We start from the raw sequence: 16,848 nt of genomic DNA on the forward strand, positions 1-16,848 counted from the left end.
ACCCTCAACCCTACTGTACCTTGCTCTTATTCACATTTACTCTCAACTTTCTTTTTTCACACACTTTACCAAACACAGTCACCAGCTTCTGCAGTTTCTCACATGAATCAGCCACCAGCACTGTATCATCAGCGAACAACAACTGACTCACTTCACAATCTCTCTCATCCACAACAGACTGCATAATTGCCCCTCTTTCCAAAACTCTTTCATTCACATCCCTAAATCTTTACATTCTCCCTAAAATCTAATGATACTCTCTCACCCCAACTCTCATTTGCCCTCTTTTCCACCTCTTGCACCTTTCCCTTGACTTCTTGCCTCTTTCTTTTATATATCTCCCAGTCATTTGCATTATTTCCCTACAAAAATCATCCAAATGCCTCTCTCTTCTCTTTCACTAACAATCTTACTTCTTCATCCCACCACTCACAACCCTTTCTAATCTTCCCATGCCACAAGCATCTTTTGCGCAAGCCATCACTACTTTCCCAAATACATCCCATTCCTACCCCACTCCCCTTATGCCATTTGCTCTCACCTTTTTCCATTCTGTGCTCAATCTCTCCTAGTACTTCATCACACAAGTCTCCTTTCCAAGCTCACTCACAAACAAAGGCCACATTCGTTCACACTCAGTCTCTAGCTGTCATGTATAATGCAGGGTATGTGAAGGGGTTGGGATAAACCATGGAAAGGTCTGTGAGGCCTGGTTGTGGATCAGGGGTTGTGGTTTCAGTGTACTGAACATGACTGCTAAAGAATGGATGTGGGTGAATGTGGCGCTACCTCACTAAAATGATAATTACCCCAGGAATAATTTCTAAGAAAGGATCCTTTATAAAAGCTCCCGCAGGCCAAGGCTGCACAATAAATCTTTCCACTGTTGTATGCCTGGGTTCAAACCTTGGGTGCCTTGCGTTGATTTCGAGTGAAACCTTCCCTGTGTGTTGGTTACTCCTTACTCATAGATCAATAGTCAGGACTTATGACATCACAATGTTGATTAAAGAAAACATAGTCTGAGATGATCAACCTTTAAACCAATCATGGTGTAACAGTCTTAGGTCAATGGTTACCATCTGTATAGTCCCATCCCTAAATCCTCTGACCCAAGTAGCTGTTTTTTCTTTCTGCCTCACTCAAACGTGGACTGCTGGCATTCTGTCCACAAACATATAAGTTCTCCTTGTCAGACATAATACTTAACTCACAGAACTCATCTTTAGTAACTCTAGATATTTCTGTGGTGAGCATTATGTACTAGCCCTGCCTTTTCGCAAAATGGTAGGTGCAACAGAAGTAGTAGGTACAAATATTAGACAGGAGTATCAAGAAGATGGGAAGGAGCATTAGGCAGGAACATGTGATACGACAAATTATGTAGTAAGTGCTAGGAATATTCAGTAGGAGCCTCTAAAAACACTGTGCTAGAGTTGCTCTCTGCCAGTGGCCTGTTAAGGGTGAGGCACTAAAGGCTAAGAAGTGGCACTTGACTTTCACCAGTTATGGAGACTCTTTTTGCCATGGCCATTCCTTTGAGGGAATTCCTGGAGGGAATGGACATCAGAGATATAGATAGATGGGCATCCTAAAATCCTCCAAACCACTTAACTCTCCCTCCTCCTACCACCCTGTATCACCACTGTCTTTAGTAACCACACTCCTGGAAAAACTAACCTACAACAGATTAACATCCCATTTACATCCATACAGTATGGATTTGAAACACACCACCCCACCAAACTGCATATACACCTCACACAACACATCCTGGATGTCTTCAACCAACCATGAACCCCCTCCCACACAATACAAGTAGCAAAAGATATAACAAAATCATTTCATTTCAGGACATATATTTGACAACATCCTCCACAATAGTAACAAAAAATGGTTGGCCAATGGCTGGCTGCCAAGTCACATAGAGACTTCATAACCAAATTCCTCAAGGTTTACAACAGAGTTGCCCAAGGAGCAACTCTCCTATCTTCTTCCTGTCTAATGCAGATGAACTCAGAATCACATCACAGCATCATGAATAAATTCACACAACAAAAATCATCAACACTACATCACATTGTTATAATACTGGATCACCCAAAACGGAATTCTGCATCACCATAGAAATTTACTTCACCCTCATAATTCCTGATAGTCATACATCCAACTCTGACCTTACCCTCATCCTCAATGGTCAACCATTCCCACTCAACAAAACCCTAACCACACTAGGTATCACATATAACACACGACATTGACTGGCTACACCACAAACATCAACACAAAGGCCATAAACAAATTAAGCAACTTCAGAACACTTACCAGTACAGTACTAAACGTGGCCAAGAAAAAGAATCCCTTAGTACCCTCTATAAACAATTTATCTGCTCCACCCTAAACTATGCACCACCTGCTGGTCATCAATCTTGTCAAAGCAAATATAATAAAGCTACAAACCAGACAAAACAGAGCACTCAGAACAATCACTGGCATCCTAGCTACCACAAACAATCAACATCTGTACAAAAAAACAAAAGTAAGTTCAACAAAATTCCACCCTAATGAGCTCAGCATTTAGTTCTTTGTAACAACTCAAGACCCTTCCACCCAACCCACTCATTATCCAATCAACAACCACTAAGTATGAATTAAAAGCTTACTCCTACTTAAGGTTTCAACATCATATACTTACATTGCCCCCCTACCATACAAACATGACAACGATAAAACATAGACAGAGTGAAACAGCCTGACAGGCACTAAATTAAACAACTCTGAAAAAAAAATACTTTTCAAATATGACAGTACACTCTCCAGGAGTATACATGTTTTCCTATCTACGGTGCACTCTGGACACCAACCAGCTTTTCAGCACTATAAACACCACTGATACACATAACAAGACTCCTAATTCCCAAGATGTAAATTCCAAGCTGATGACACTGAGCACTTACTCCTCATATGGCCTATAACCACCATACAAAAACACATACACATTAAAACACTTCATCGCAGGAGCCCCACAGGGGTGTATCCTGATGCTGGAAGGTAAAGGTATCATATAACCCACAGACCCCATTTACAGTGTTCCTGCAACTTTGAGGCTGCAATCCATGAAGCAGAATGGAAATGACAGACTCCTTTTGAGTAAGAAGGTCCTTGATGAGACTATGCTTCTATCCTTCCACTGACAACATAAAGCCTCATCAACGGTGACTTCTTATTCATGGTATAACCTAAATCCATTAACCCTTAAACACCACCCATAGTCCAAAATTTCCATCGAGCAGAGATAAAAATTAAATATATGAACATAAAAATGAATGTGCTGGAAATGAGATGTTTGAGGACAATGTGTGGTGTGAGGTGGTTTGATCGAGTAAGTAACGTAAGGGTAAGAGAGATGTGTGGAAATAAAAAGAGCGTAGTTGAGAGAGCAGAAGAGGGTGTTCTGAAATGGTTTGGGCACATGGAGAGAATGAGTGAGGAAAGATTGACCAAGAGGATATATGTGTCGGAGGTGGAGGGAACGAGGAGAAGTGGGAGACCAAATTGGAGGTGGAAAGATGGAGTGAAAAAGATTTTGTGTGATCGGGTCCTGAACATGCAGGTGGGTGAAAGGAGGGCAAGGAATAGAGTGAATTGGATCGATGTGGTATACCGGGGTTGACGTGCTGTCAGTGGATTGAATCAGGGCATGTGAAGCGTCTGGGGTAAACCATGGAAAGCTGTGTAGGTATGTATATTTGTGTGTGTGGACGTATGTATATACATGTGTATGGGGGTGGGTTGGGCCATTTCTTTCGTCTGTTTCCTTGCGCTACCTCGCAAACGCGGGAGACAGCAAAAAAAAAAAAAAAAAAGAATATTTATATTCATTCATTATACCTGACCGCCATTTCCCACATCAGCGAGGTAGCGCCAGGAAGCACAAAAATAGCCCATTCACTCTTATAAAACATACATATACATAAATGCCTATCCATGCACATATACATACACATACACAGACATATATATACACATGTACACATGTACATATGCATACTTGCTTGCCTTCATCCATTCCCAGCGCTACCCCATCCCACACAAAACATTATCACTACCCCCTGCTTCAGCAAGGCAGCGCCAAGAAAACAAGAAAAAAAAGGCCATATCCATTTACACCCAGTCTCTAGCTGTCAGACGTTTCACATGCCCTGGTTCAGTCCAGTGACAGCATGTCGACCCAGTATACCACACCGTTCCAATTTACTCTATTCCTTGCACGCCTCTCACCCTCCTGAATATTCAGGCCCAAATCACTCAAAATCTTGTTCCCTCCACCTCTGACATATATCCTCTTTATCAAACTTTCCTCACTCATTCTCTCCACATGTCCAAACCATTTCAACACCCCCTCTTCTGCTCTCTCAACCACAATCTTTTTATTTCCAAACATCTTTCTTACCCTTTCATTACTTACTCGATCAAACCACCTCATACCACATACTGTCCTTAAACATTTCATTTCCAACACATCCACCCTCCTCCGTACAACCCCATCTATAGCCCATGCCTAGAAACTACAAAGCATTGTTAGAACTACTATTCCTTCAAAAATACCCATTTTTGCTCTCCAAGATTATGTTCTCTCCTTCCACACATTCTTCATCGCTCCCACAACCTTCACCCCTCCCCCACCCTGTGACTCACTTCCGCTTCCATGGTTCCATTCGCAGCTAAGTCCACTTCCAGATATTTAAAACACTTCCCTTTCTCCAATTTTTCTCCATTGAAACTTACATCCCAATTAACTTGTCCCTCAACCCTACTAAACCTAACAACCTTGCTCTTATTCACATCTACTCTCAACTTTCTCCTTTCACACACTTTCCCAAACTCAGTTTCCAACTTCTGCAGTTTCTCATTCAAATCATCCAATAGAGTAGTATCACTGGCAAACAACAACTGACTCACTTCCCAGAAACTATCATCCCCAATGGACTGCATACTCACCCCTCTCTCCAAACCTCTTTCATTTATCTCCCTTACCACCCCATCCATGAAAAAATTAAACAATCAAGGGGTCATAATGCACCCTTGCCACAGACCAACATTCACTGTGAACCAATCACTCTCCTCTCTTCCTACTTGTACACATGCCTTACATCCTTGGTAAAAACTTTTCACTGCTTCTAGCACCCTACCTCCCATACCATATACTCTTAAGACCTTCCACAAAGCATCCTTATCATATGCTTTCTCCAGATCCATAAATGACAAGTACAAATCCATCTGTTTTCCTAAATATTTCTCACACACATTCTTCAAAGCAAACATGTGATTCACACATCCTGAACCACTTATGAAACCACACCGCTCTTCCCCAATCTGATGCTCTATACATGCCTTCACCTTCTCAATCAATACCCTCCCATATAGATAAATGAATTGAATATTATTGTTTTGCTACAAAATGATAGATCAGCATTCAAAATCAACAGAAAATATGTGATAAGTGAGCACCAGGAAGAGATATGAATGATGTGCTAACAGCTCCTGATATGCCAGGAAAAGATTGAGATAACATTTCTTTTTTTCTATTAAGTTTGTTTTCCAGCTATACTGTAATTTCAAACAATTACTCAGCATTAATGGCAAATAATATAAATATATCAAGAAATATCACACCTTCCATATAAACATAAAAGGTAGGGAGATTGGTTGGCAAGTATAGGGAGAATATGGAAAGATTTGCTGCTTTCTTTATAATGACAACACTTCTCAATTTCATAAACATGGATACAGAAAAAATATTGCACCTTCCCCTACTTCACACTCTCTCTTCTATCATAACACAAGCACATTCTTGGTGAATACTTGATATGAAATTTTTTTCATAAACATTCACCATTTCCTGCATTAGCGAGTTAGCATTAAGAACAGAGGACTCAGCATTTGAGGGAAAATCCTCACCTTCTTTTGGAAAAGTACACACTGAAGGTGAGGATTTTCAGCCCCCCCGCTCCCTCCCCTTTTAGTCAGCTTCTACAACACGCAGGGAAACCAGAGGTAGAATTCTTTCTCATCATAACACACTCTATATATGAGTGATTACAATAATTGGCTACCAAATAGAGATGATACTGGAGATACATTTCTTTGGAAATATTCCAGCTATTTACCTATCAACTGTCACCAGAGTCCTCCGTTTCCCCATGATTACATAGAGAGAAAATTAGGCACAGCTGTTATAAAATTTCATCTACAAGCATAATTACAGAGGGAATGCCTCCTTCCTCATTAAGTAATCTTGGTACAAACACCTTGTAAGTCACTTATTTCTCCATATTTCTCATTTCATTCTTCTTCATTTTCCTTTACAAATGATTCATATCATAAGCATTCCTCCTAATAATAATCCAATAATCTATGAATTTTCCTTAGGATCATCATGAATGCATGAGCTTCAGGTGAACTGCCATTCAAAAGAAGAGACCTATTAAGAAGAGACCTCAATAGGCTAATAACAGTGTAATAAGTCAGCTGGATACCTAAATGAAGGCAAGAAATGAGCACATTAATTCATGTTAGCTGTTGTTTCCTAAGAAAACAACAAATGATGTCATCTGTTGCTTAAAGGTTAACCCCCATTTAAGTAAATGAATCAGTAAATCTTTGGTAAACAATGCACAATACTGAATATCATAACCAAAACTGGGTTATGTCTCTCATAATTGGTCACCACACCTAAAGAAACACAATGATCTATTTGAAAGGACCCAGAGAAGGGCAGCTAAGAAGGTACCTGAATTAAGAGACAAGCTTCAATGAAAGGCTGTAGGGCTACAACTCTGTCTACCATGGAGGAAGAAAGAGACCTTCATGATTCTAAATCAGATGAATATCATCAGCACTGAACAGTTCTTTAAGAAATGCAATGCCAGGGTAACCAGAGACTATAACAAGATGTATGTTAGAAAAGACCTTTAGAGTAAGGATGGTGGATGACTTGAACAGTAACAGACTAAACAACATGATTGTGAATGCTGGCGGTCTACAAAAAATTTTCAAAAAGTTCAAGAAGAGGGAGCTGCAAGTGTAAACTCTCTTCCTATATCACACAAATAGGTAATTACACACACACACACACACACACACTAGCAAGTAAACAGCTAACTATTCTTTTAGTTAGGCTATGTGGTATGTCAACTATCAAATAACTGCAACTATTCATCATTTAATGTTCAAATAAGCATCACTATGCACATAAAATATAAACTATAGTATCTACTCCATAAAACTTCCAATTTACTTGCCATTCTGACTAAGAAGATGTACCTCACTCACATGTTTGTCCAAAGCCTGATGGATATATCCAACCCTACCATGATCTTCACAAGCATGATTAGTTAACTAGTTACTGTGATGACCTCCCTGTTCTGTAATATGTGATATCTCAACTGTGTATTTTCATCTATATGGCTGCCAAAACACCCTAAATTCAATAAACCATTCACTATTATCATCATAATCATACATATAAACAGATGCCGGGGCAATTACAAAATGTCTCACAATCACTTCTATTGTGGTGGATGCAAAGAAACAGGTAGATGGTATCAAACAACTTACCTATGGGATGATAAGGATTACAAGAGCTGTGTCAATGTGTATATTTTTTCAAAGAAGGAAATGCTAAAACTTTAAAGCACACTGGGGTTTGCTTATCTATCTTTATTCATAATTACCATAGGACCAATTTCTATGAAAGAGTCGCTGGCATTACCCAGGGCCTATCTAAGGTCTCCTGTATAGCCAAAGGCTAAATAGAAATGACAAGCTGACATTCAAAACTGAACGAGCAAAAACCAGCAAGCATACAAGTGATTTGGAACTGACCTGCTTTTCAAAGACCTCAAGCTGAACATCCTGAGGAGAAAAGTTTCGGTTGAAGTCCAGTCCACACTCCCCAATGGCCACTACTTCATGATTGGCTGCTAGTTCTCTTAGTGCCTCTTCAGTTTCTTCATCCCATGACTTGGCTTCATGAGGATGTACACCTACAATGAATTGTTTTTCTACTAAGAACACATCTATTCTCTTATACATCCTGGTATTTAACCATAAAGTATCTGTACATAGTTAAGTCTTTCAGAATGACTCACATGCAGAGATGATCAATAGTGCCAGAAAATACATCAACTAATAAGACGAAATCCTCAAGTACAAGAGAGTATTAGCACTCTTTAAGGGGAACAAAAAAATGTTTTGGAAAGAGGTGAATAGTGTGAGAACAAGAGAACAAATGGGGACAATAGTGAAGGGAAATATATAGATAAGTCGTAACAGGCAAGAAAGAGGTATAAAGATGGAAGGAGCACTTTGAAGGACTGTTCAATATGTTTGATGATAAGGTGGCAAATGTGGGGTGACTAGGACATGGAAGTACAGTACACAGAGCATGGCAGTCAGGGCAAATGGTATGGTGAAACAAACAGAGGTGGTGAATGCCTTGTGTAAAATGAAGTACAGTAAAGCAGATAAAGTGGATAGGAGTATATTTCAATTTCTTGAAAAAAGGGGTGACAGCATTTTGGATTGATTGGTCAAGGATTTTAACATATTCATGGCTCAAAGTGCGATGTCAGAGGACTGTTGGAATGCATATCTACGGCTAATATATAAAGGCAGTAGAGAAAAAAAGTCAATGCTCACAGAATGGCAGCTGAGACAATGGTTTATTTTATTTATCATACTTAATCACTGTTTCCCGCATCAGCAAGGTAGTGCCAGAAAACAGACAGAGAATGGCCCATCCACTCATATGCACATATATATACATGAATGCCCACATACACACAAATACATAAATATACATATCAACATATACACACATACACAGACATATAAATATATACACATGTACATATTCATACTTGCTTGCCTTCATCCATCCTGTCACTACCCCACCCCACAGGAAACAGTGTCACTACCCCCAGCTTCAGTAAGGTAGTGCCATGAAAATATATTAAAAAAAGGCCACATTCGTTCACACTCAGTCTCTAGCTGTCATGTGTAATGCACCAAAACCACAGTTCCCTATCCACATCCAGGCCCCACAGACCTTTCCTTGGTTTACCTTTACCCCAGATGCTTCACAAGCCCTGGTTCAGTCCACTGACAGCACATCGTCCCCGGAATACCACATTGTTCCAATTCACTCTATTCCTTGCATGCTTCTCATCCTGATCGCTCGAAATTTTGATCACTCCATCCTTCCATCTCCAATTTGGTTTCCTGCTTCTCCTTGTTCCCTTCATCTCTGAAAAATATACCCTCTTATTCAATCTTTACTCACTCATTCTCTCCATATGTCCAAACCATTTCAACACACCCTCTTCTGCTCTCTCAACCACAATCTTTTTATTTCCACACACCTCTCTCATCCTTTCATTACTTACTCGATCAAACCACCTAACACCACATATTGTCCTCAAACATTTCACTTCCAACACATCCACCCTCCTCCTCACAACCCTATCTATAGCCCATGCCTCACAACCATATAACATACTATCCCTTCAAACATACCCATTTTTGCTCTCGGAGATAACATTCTCTCCTTCCACACATTTTTCATTGCTCCCAGAACTGTCACCTCCTCCCCCATCCTGTGACTAACATCCACTTCCATGGTTCCATCTGCTGCCTAGTCCACTCCCAGATATCTAAAACACTTCACTTCCTCCAGTTTTTCTCCATTCAAACCTACATTCCAATTAACTTGTCCCTCAACCCTACTGAACATAATAACCTTGCTCTTATTCACATTTACTCTCAACTAACATAATAACCTTGCTCTTATTCACATTTACTCTCAACTTTCTTCTTTCACACACTTTAGCAAACTCAGTCACCAACCTCTGCAGTTTCTCACTCGAATCAGCCACTAGAGCTGTGTCATCGGCAAATAACAACTGACTCACTTCCCAGTCCCTCTAATCCACAACAGACTGCATACTAGCCCTTCTCTCCAAAACTCTTGCATTTACCTCCCTAACCATCCCATCCATAAACAAACTAATCAACGATGGGGACATCACACACCCCTGCCACAAACATTCACAGGGAACCACTCACTCTCCTCTCTTCCTACTCGTACACATGCCTTACATCCTTAGTAAAAACTTTTCACTGCTTCTAACAACTAAACTCCCACACCATATACTATTAAAATCTTCCATAAAGCATCTCTATCAACCCTATCATATGACTTTCCAGATCCATAAATGCTACATACAAATCCATCTGTTTTTCTAAGTATTTCTCATATACATTTTTCAAAGCAAACACCTGATCCACACATCCCCTACCACTTCTGAAACCACACTGCTCTTCCCCAATCTGATGCTCTGTACATGCCTTCACCCTCTCAGTCAATACCCTCCCATATAACTTCCCAGGAAAAATCCACAAACTTATGCCTCTGTAATTTGACCACTCACTTTTATCCTTTTCCTTTGTACAATGGCACTATGCATGTATTCCACCAATCCTCAGGCACTTCACCATGATCCATACATACAGCAAATATCCTTACCAACTAGTCAACAACACAGCCACCCCCTTTTTAATATATTCAACTAGAATACCATCCAAAGCTGCCGCCTTGCCGAATTTCATCTTCCACAAAGCTTTCACTCCCTCTTCTCAGCTTACCAAAATTATTCTCCCTGACCCTCTCACTTTGCACACAACCTTGACCAAAACACCCTATATCTGCCACTCAATCATCAAACACATTTAAAAAACTTTCAAAATACTCACTCCATCTCCTTCTTCATCACTACCTGTTATTACCTCCCCACTTGCTCCCTTCACCGATGTTCCCATTTGTTCTCTTATCTTAAGCACGTTACTTACCCTCTCCCAAAACAGTGGTAGTATGCATAGAAAGCATCAGACTGGGTAGAGGCAGTGTGCCTTTAGGGATTACAGAAGAATACAAGGAAATTCAAATGTGCCTTTAAAGATTACAAAGGAATAAAAAAAAAAATTCAAACAGCATCAGACCACTGAGTCCTTTCTAAGTTGTATGTGATAAAAGAAAAGAGCTGAAACTCACAGATCAGAGAAAATCATTCTAAACTTTTAAAGTACCTAAGGAGACACAAATAATGTCAATTGTGAATCTAAAGTGAAATATTTATCAAGTTAATCATTTTTTAAACATGTCTACTGTTCTGGTTTTTACTACAATGACTGTTATATCATTCCATTTATCAACAATCCTGTCAAAAAAAATGTACTTTACCTCATTTGGGGTAAAATGTTTGCCCATGAGTTTATAAACATTACTACATGAGATCAGAAGAATCAATCCTTAAGCAGCTTGTTAAATCAAGATCACTGAACTTCAGTAATTCAGAACACCTGTATTAAACCACATTTCAAGCTTCTCTTTTCTAAACTAAACAAAGCTAAGTAATTAGATGGGTCTTACAGGATTTGCTTCTCAGTCTGGGAATCTGGGAATCATCTTGGTAGCTCTGTAATCTCTGTAATCTAGTCTCTGTAATCTTTCCATTCTATGTCTTTTCTAAGATAGGGTGAACAAAACTTAGCATAATATTCAAGCTGGGGATGGAACCATTGATCTGTAAAAAGTGAGGATAATTTCCTTGGACTTAAATTTGTTAGCCATAACTATAAGGCCAAGAATTTTCTTTGCCCTTTTAACTGCTTTTGTGCACTGCTTACTTGGTTCTAGCCTAAGTCTCTAGAGATTACTACATCCTTGTCATTTTCCTCATTTAACTTTTGTAACTAAAGAGAATTCATACTGTAGCTTGCCTTTAGATTTTTACTACTGATACATAAAATTTTGTAATTATCAATATCAAGATTCATTTGCCACCAGTCGGCCAAGTCTATCAGTTTGTTTATGTCCGTTTGAAGTTGAGTACATTTCATTCTCTGTTGCATATCTATTTCCCAGTTTTGTGTCATCTGCAAATTTCAATATCTTACAATGAGGCTGTATAGAAGTCCTAAGAGTGATTCTTGTTGTGCACCACTTGTTACATCTAAACATTCTGAGGCTTGACCACCAATCACTATTCTTTGTAGCTAGTCAACCTATTTCCTAATCACCAAAGTACAATCTTATCTATTCCATGTGACTTAACTATCGGTAGTAACATCTGATGTAGACCTTTATCAAATGTTTTTTGAAAATCTAACTCGATATAAACTGCTTTACTTTCATAATACAAGTTGCTATAATCATTATGGAAATCAAGCAGAATCATTAGACATGAACACTTTCATCAAAAATCATGCTGAGAATCTTTTATCAAATGGTGGTCATTCCCACCTCGAATAACAGTTTCCATACATTTATCAAATACATGCAACAAGCTTAACTGGATAATAATTTCCAGGCCGTGATCTATTACCTTTCTTGAAAATGGATAATTCATTAGCAAACATTTGTTCCTCTGGAACTTCCACCACAGCAAGTGCTATGTAGAGAGCAGTCAAGGGTTTAACTATCTCATTTTTCACCTCTTTCATTGTTCTCTGATAAAACTTATCCAGGACATCCATTTGATTAACTTTCAATCTATTTAGTGCTGATAATATATCTTCAATTTTCATGGAATTATGTCTTAAAACGTTTTCCTCTCTTAGCAATGAACTGGATTTAGGACAATAATTGTGTTTTCATCAGTAAAAACATATGCATAAAAACTGTTCAAGATCTTTGCTAGGTCCTTGTTGTCTTGAACCAAAACACCATTTTCAGTTATTGCCAGACTAATTCACCAGGTAACAAGTCTCTTGCTTCAACATATCCATAAAACTCTCTAAGGTTTCTTTTACTATTTTCAGTAATACATACCTGCTTCATATTGAAACTTACTATGATGTACAAGTCCCTTAGTTTCTCTTTGCAGATGTACAAAATTTGCTCTATTATATTGGTGACTTGTCTCTTTGAATTCTTTAATGTGCTGCTTTCTTTGATGACAGACACTTTCCTATATCACTGTTTCACCATTTTTGCTTCACTATGAAAAAAAATCATCTACTACACACTGGCACATACCTTCCATCTACTGCTTTGAATGTTTTACCATAGCTATTCTAAGGTATGTCCATATCACATCAAGTTTCCCTGTAATGAGGAATGCAAAGATCTTTAAAATGTACATGTCTAAAATCTAGCATTTTTTGTGACTCTCATGTTAACCAGCATTAAAGGCAATGTTTAAAAATAACTCAATAGGTAATTTGTCAGAGATCACTCATACTAAACTTTTCTCCAACTTCAGCATTTCCAATTAGATCCTTACTTGCAGCTAGAACTGGAATATGGTATGTGCACAAGTAGGAGGGAAGAAGGGTGAGTGGTTCCAGCAGAGCATCAGAGGTAAATAATATGAATATACTTAGAAAGGAGAGAGTGGCTGGCAAGAGTAGGGAGAATACTGAAGGGCTCAATTCTTTCTTTATACTGAAAACTAATCTTATCTCATACACATACTTATTTCATACATACTCATATTTACTACATAAGTACAGCACCAGTAGTGAATAGTATGATTACATTTAGATATATTACACCTTTCACAACATAAATAGGTGTGAGGACATTAAGTGTCTGGCATGTGAAGAGAATATATTAAAGGTGTTCTTTCACTGTAAATATTCTAACTCTTTATCTATCATCTGTTTCCAGAGTCCTCTATTGTAATATATTACATTAAGAGAAAATTAGGCACAGCCGTTTAGAAATGTAATTTCTTCCACAAGCTCACAGTCAGTAAGAATGCCTCCTGTGCAGGCCTCCCTCCTTATAAAACCCATTTAAAATCACGAGGTCACTATTTCTTCACATTTCTTGCATTGCTAACGTTCTTATCCTCATATATTGATTGATATCACCATGTTCCTCAAAAAAATCATGGATGTTCCTCGGAATATCATGAGTTATCCAACAATTCACATATTTTCCAAGGGGGTCATCAGGTACTAATAAGCTACTCATAAGCAGCAGATCACTACCAAGCACTTACAATGGTGGTTTTAAGGGTACTTGATGAAACCAGAACTTTTGCCTATGCTTTTCTGGCAATGCTGGAGACCTCTCTATATAGCTACTAACAGTGCAACAAGTCAGCTGCATATTCAACCTGAAGACAGAAAAAGTCAAATTGTCACTTGAAGATAGAAGCAGTCGTTTAGGGATCGTCAAGCGATAATAAGATTTGGTTGTGTTAAATGGGTGTACCTGGAAATGCACATTCAGCAAGATTTGTTTAAAACATCTCAAGTTTCAATGATACTGATAATCTTCAGTGATAGGAATTATATCATAACTTTCTCCTCATGCAAATGTCTTAAAACTGAAAATGTTTTGTATACTGCTGACATTTACAAAATATACTTTTTTCATTCACTGACAATTGTCAAAAGAAGTACTTAAGAAGGGGAACAGGCATGCCCCATATAGGTTGCATTTTTTTACCAAAAGACAAGAGTAGATCCACAAAAAAATCTGTCAAAAACAGGTAGGAACTAAATCAATCAGTGTAACCCATCCTTCAATAACATTTTATAAAGCCAAATGTAAGTTTGGAGAAAAACTGGAGGAAGTAAAGTGTTTTAGATATCTGGGAGTGGATCTGGCAGCGGATGGAACCATGGAAGCGGAAGTGGATCATAGGGTGGGGGAGGGGGCGAAAATCCTGGGAGCCTTGAAAAATGTGTGGAAGTCGAGAACATTATCTCGGAAAGCAAAAATGGGTATGTTTGAAGGAATAGTGGTTCCAACAATGTTGTATGGTTGCGAGGCGTGGGCTATGGATAGAGTTGTGCGCAGGAGGGTGGATGTGCTGGAAATGAGATGTTTGAGGACAATGTGTGGTGTGAGGTGGTTTGATCGAGTAAGTAACGTAAGGGTAAGAGAGATAAACTAAGGGTAAGAGAGATGTGTGGAAATAAAAAGAGCGTGGTTGAGAGAGCAGAAGAGGGTGTTTTGAAATGGTTTGGGCACATGGAGAGAATGAGTGAGGAAAGATTGACCAAGAGGATATATGTGTCAGAGGTGGAGGGAACGAGGAGAAGTGGGAGACCAAATTGGAGGTGGAAAGATGGAGTGAAAAAGATTTTGTGTGATCGGGGCCTGAACATGCAGGAGGGTGAAAGGAGGGCAAGGAGTAGAGTGAATTGGATCGATGTGGTATACCGGAGTTGTCGTGCTGTCAGTGGATTGAATCAGGACATGTGAAGCGTCTGGGGTAAACCATGGAAAGCTGTGTAGGTATGTATATTTGCGTGTGTGGACGTGTATGTATATACATGTGTATGGCGGTGGGTTGGGCCATTTCTTTCGTCTGTTTCCTTGAGCTACCTCGCAAACGCGGGAGACAGCAAAAAAAAAAAAAAAAATGTAAAAATGCTGCCATATATTTTTGAACTTACACCCTCTTCAAAATAAAGTTTGAATAAATGATTACTAAGACAGTGTTCCTGCCCTCACTAAAGAAGGGGTTCCTAGATCAACTCAAAAGAGATAAGTAGGGGTTCCTATATCAACACAAAAGATAAGTGGGGGTTCCTAGATCAACCCAAATGAGATAAGTAGGGGTTCCTAAATCAACCTAAAAGAGATAAGTACAGAGTGTGTGGCAGCAGTTAACATCGTTATTGGGAATCAAGCATGATATGTTGTGACTGCTACCTGCTAGCCCTCCCCATGCAAAATCTATTCTTCTCTCTCTCTCTCTCTCTCTCTCTCTCTCTCTCTCTCTCTCTCTCTCTCTCTCTCTCTCTCTCTCTCAATAAAAAAATTTACTTTGATAACTCATAAAATATCCCTGGGGATAGGGGAGAAAGAATACTTCCCATGTATTCCCTGCGTGTCGTAGAAGGCGACTAAAAGGGGAGGAAGCAGGGGGCTGGAAATCCTCCCCTCTTGTTTTTTTTTTTAATTTTCCAAAAGAAGGAACAGAGAAGGGGGCCAGGTGAGGATATTCCCTCAGAGGCCCAGTCCTCTGTTCTTGACGCTACCTTGCCAACGCGGGAAATGGCGAATAGTTTGAAAGAAAAAGAAAGAAAAAACTCATAAAGTTTGTTAAAGAACATCAAGTATCACTTATCCTCTCACCTGCTGTTGAGTAGAGAGTCCCAGGGAAGAGGCGTGTTAGGCGAAGTGCTTCTTTGCTGCTTTGTACTGTGATGCCCGTCACCATGATCTTGTGAACTCCTGTGAAGAGAACATGACTATTACCATACACAGCATATCAACATCTGCCAGATTGAAGTTACTTGTTTGCTCATGTTTACTTAATCAATCATACATCAAAAATGTCATTTAAGGAAAGAAACATTTTCATGATGAGGGAAAGGTTTTCATATCCCTCTTCTGTAAGTATTAATGTGGTTTTTGCAATACTTGGCAAGCTGATGCATCACATGATTATTGTGTGGCCATAGGCAACTCAAGGTTGGACCTTTTTGATAATTGCTTCTTTCCCTACACATTGAAGCTTATCACTCTCTACCTTCTCATGTCATTCTCAATAACTTTGACCTGGCACATTCTAAGACAGGTTTTCACTTCCACCAAAATTCATAAATACTTTAACTTGTCTTTTCTTGTTCCCTTCCATAATTCTCTCTATATTTCAATTAAGGCCCGGACCTTCAACATAAAAATATTTTCACCTATGTTTTCAATGCATTACAGATGCTACACCATTGTATGGGAGCAGTTTTCAATCCTGACCATGAAACATTCAAGGACTACCCAGGGTTGAGCACATACATTCAAATCCTGTTTGCAGCAATTGG

General features: G+C 39.1%; 1 protein-coding gene across 5 annotated transcripts in view; it reads right to left on the reverse strand.

Annotated features, from left to right (window-relative positions):
* Positions 1-16,848, reverse strand: part of LOC139746735 (3'-5' ssDNA/RNA exonuclease TatD) — a 111,467-nt gene that overhangs the window by 32,438 nt on the left and 62,181 nt on the right. For all 5 annotated transcript variants that reach the window (XM_071658220.1, XM_071658221.1, XM_071658224.1 and 2 more), the window contains 2 exons: positions 16,163-16,261; positions 7,888-8,048 (listed from right to left, as the gene is read on the reverse strand). In XM_071658220.1, the coding sequence (XP_071514321.1) occupies positions 7,888-8,048; positions 16,163-16,261 (260 nt within the window). The remainder of the gene's footprint in view (positions 1-7,887; positions 8,049-16,162; positions 16,262-16,848) is intronic.

Source organism: Panulirus ornatus, chromosome 66 (genome assembly GCF_036320965.1).
Source record: "Panulirus ornatus isolate Po-2019 chromosome 66, ASM3632096v1, whole genome shotgun sequence".
Lineage (NCBI taxonomy): Eukaryota > Metazoa > Arthropoda > Malacostraca > Decapoda > Palinuridae > Panulirus > Panulirus ornatus.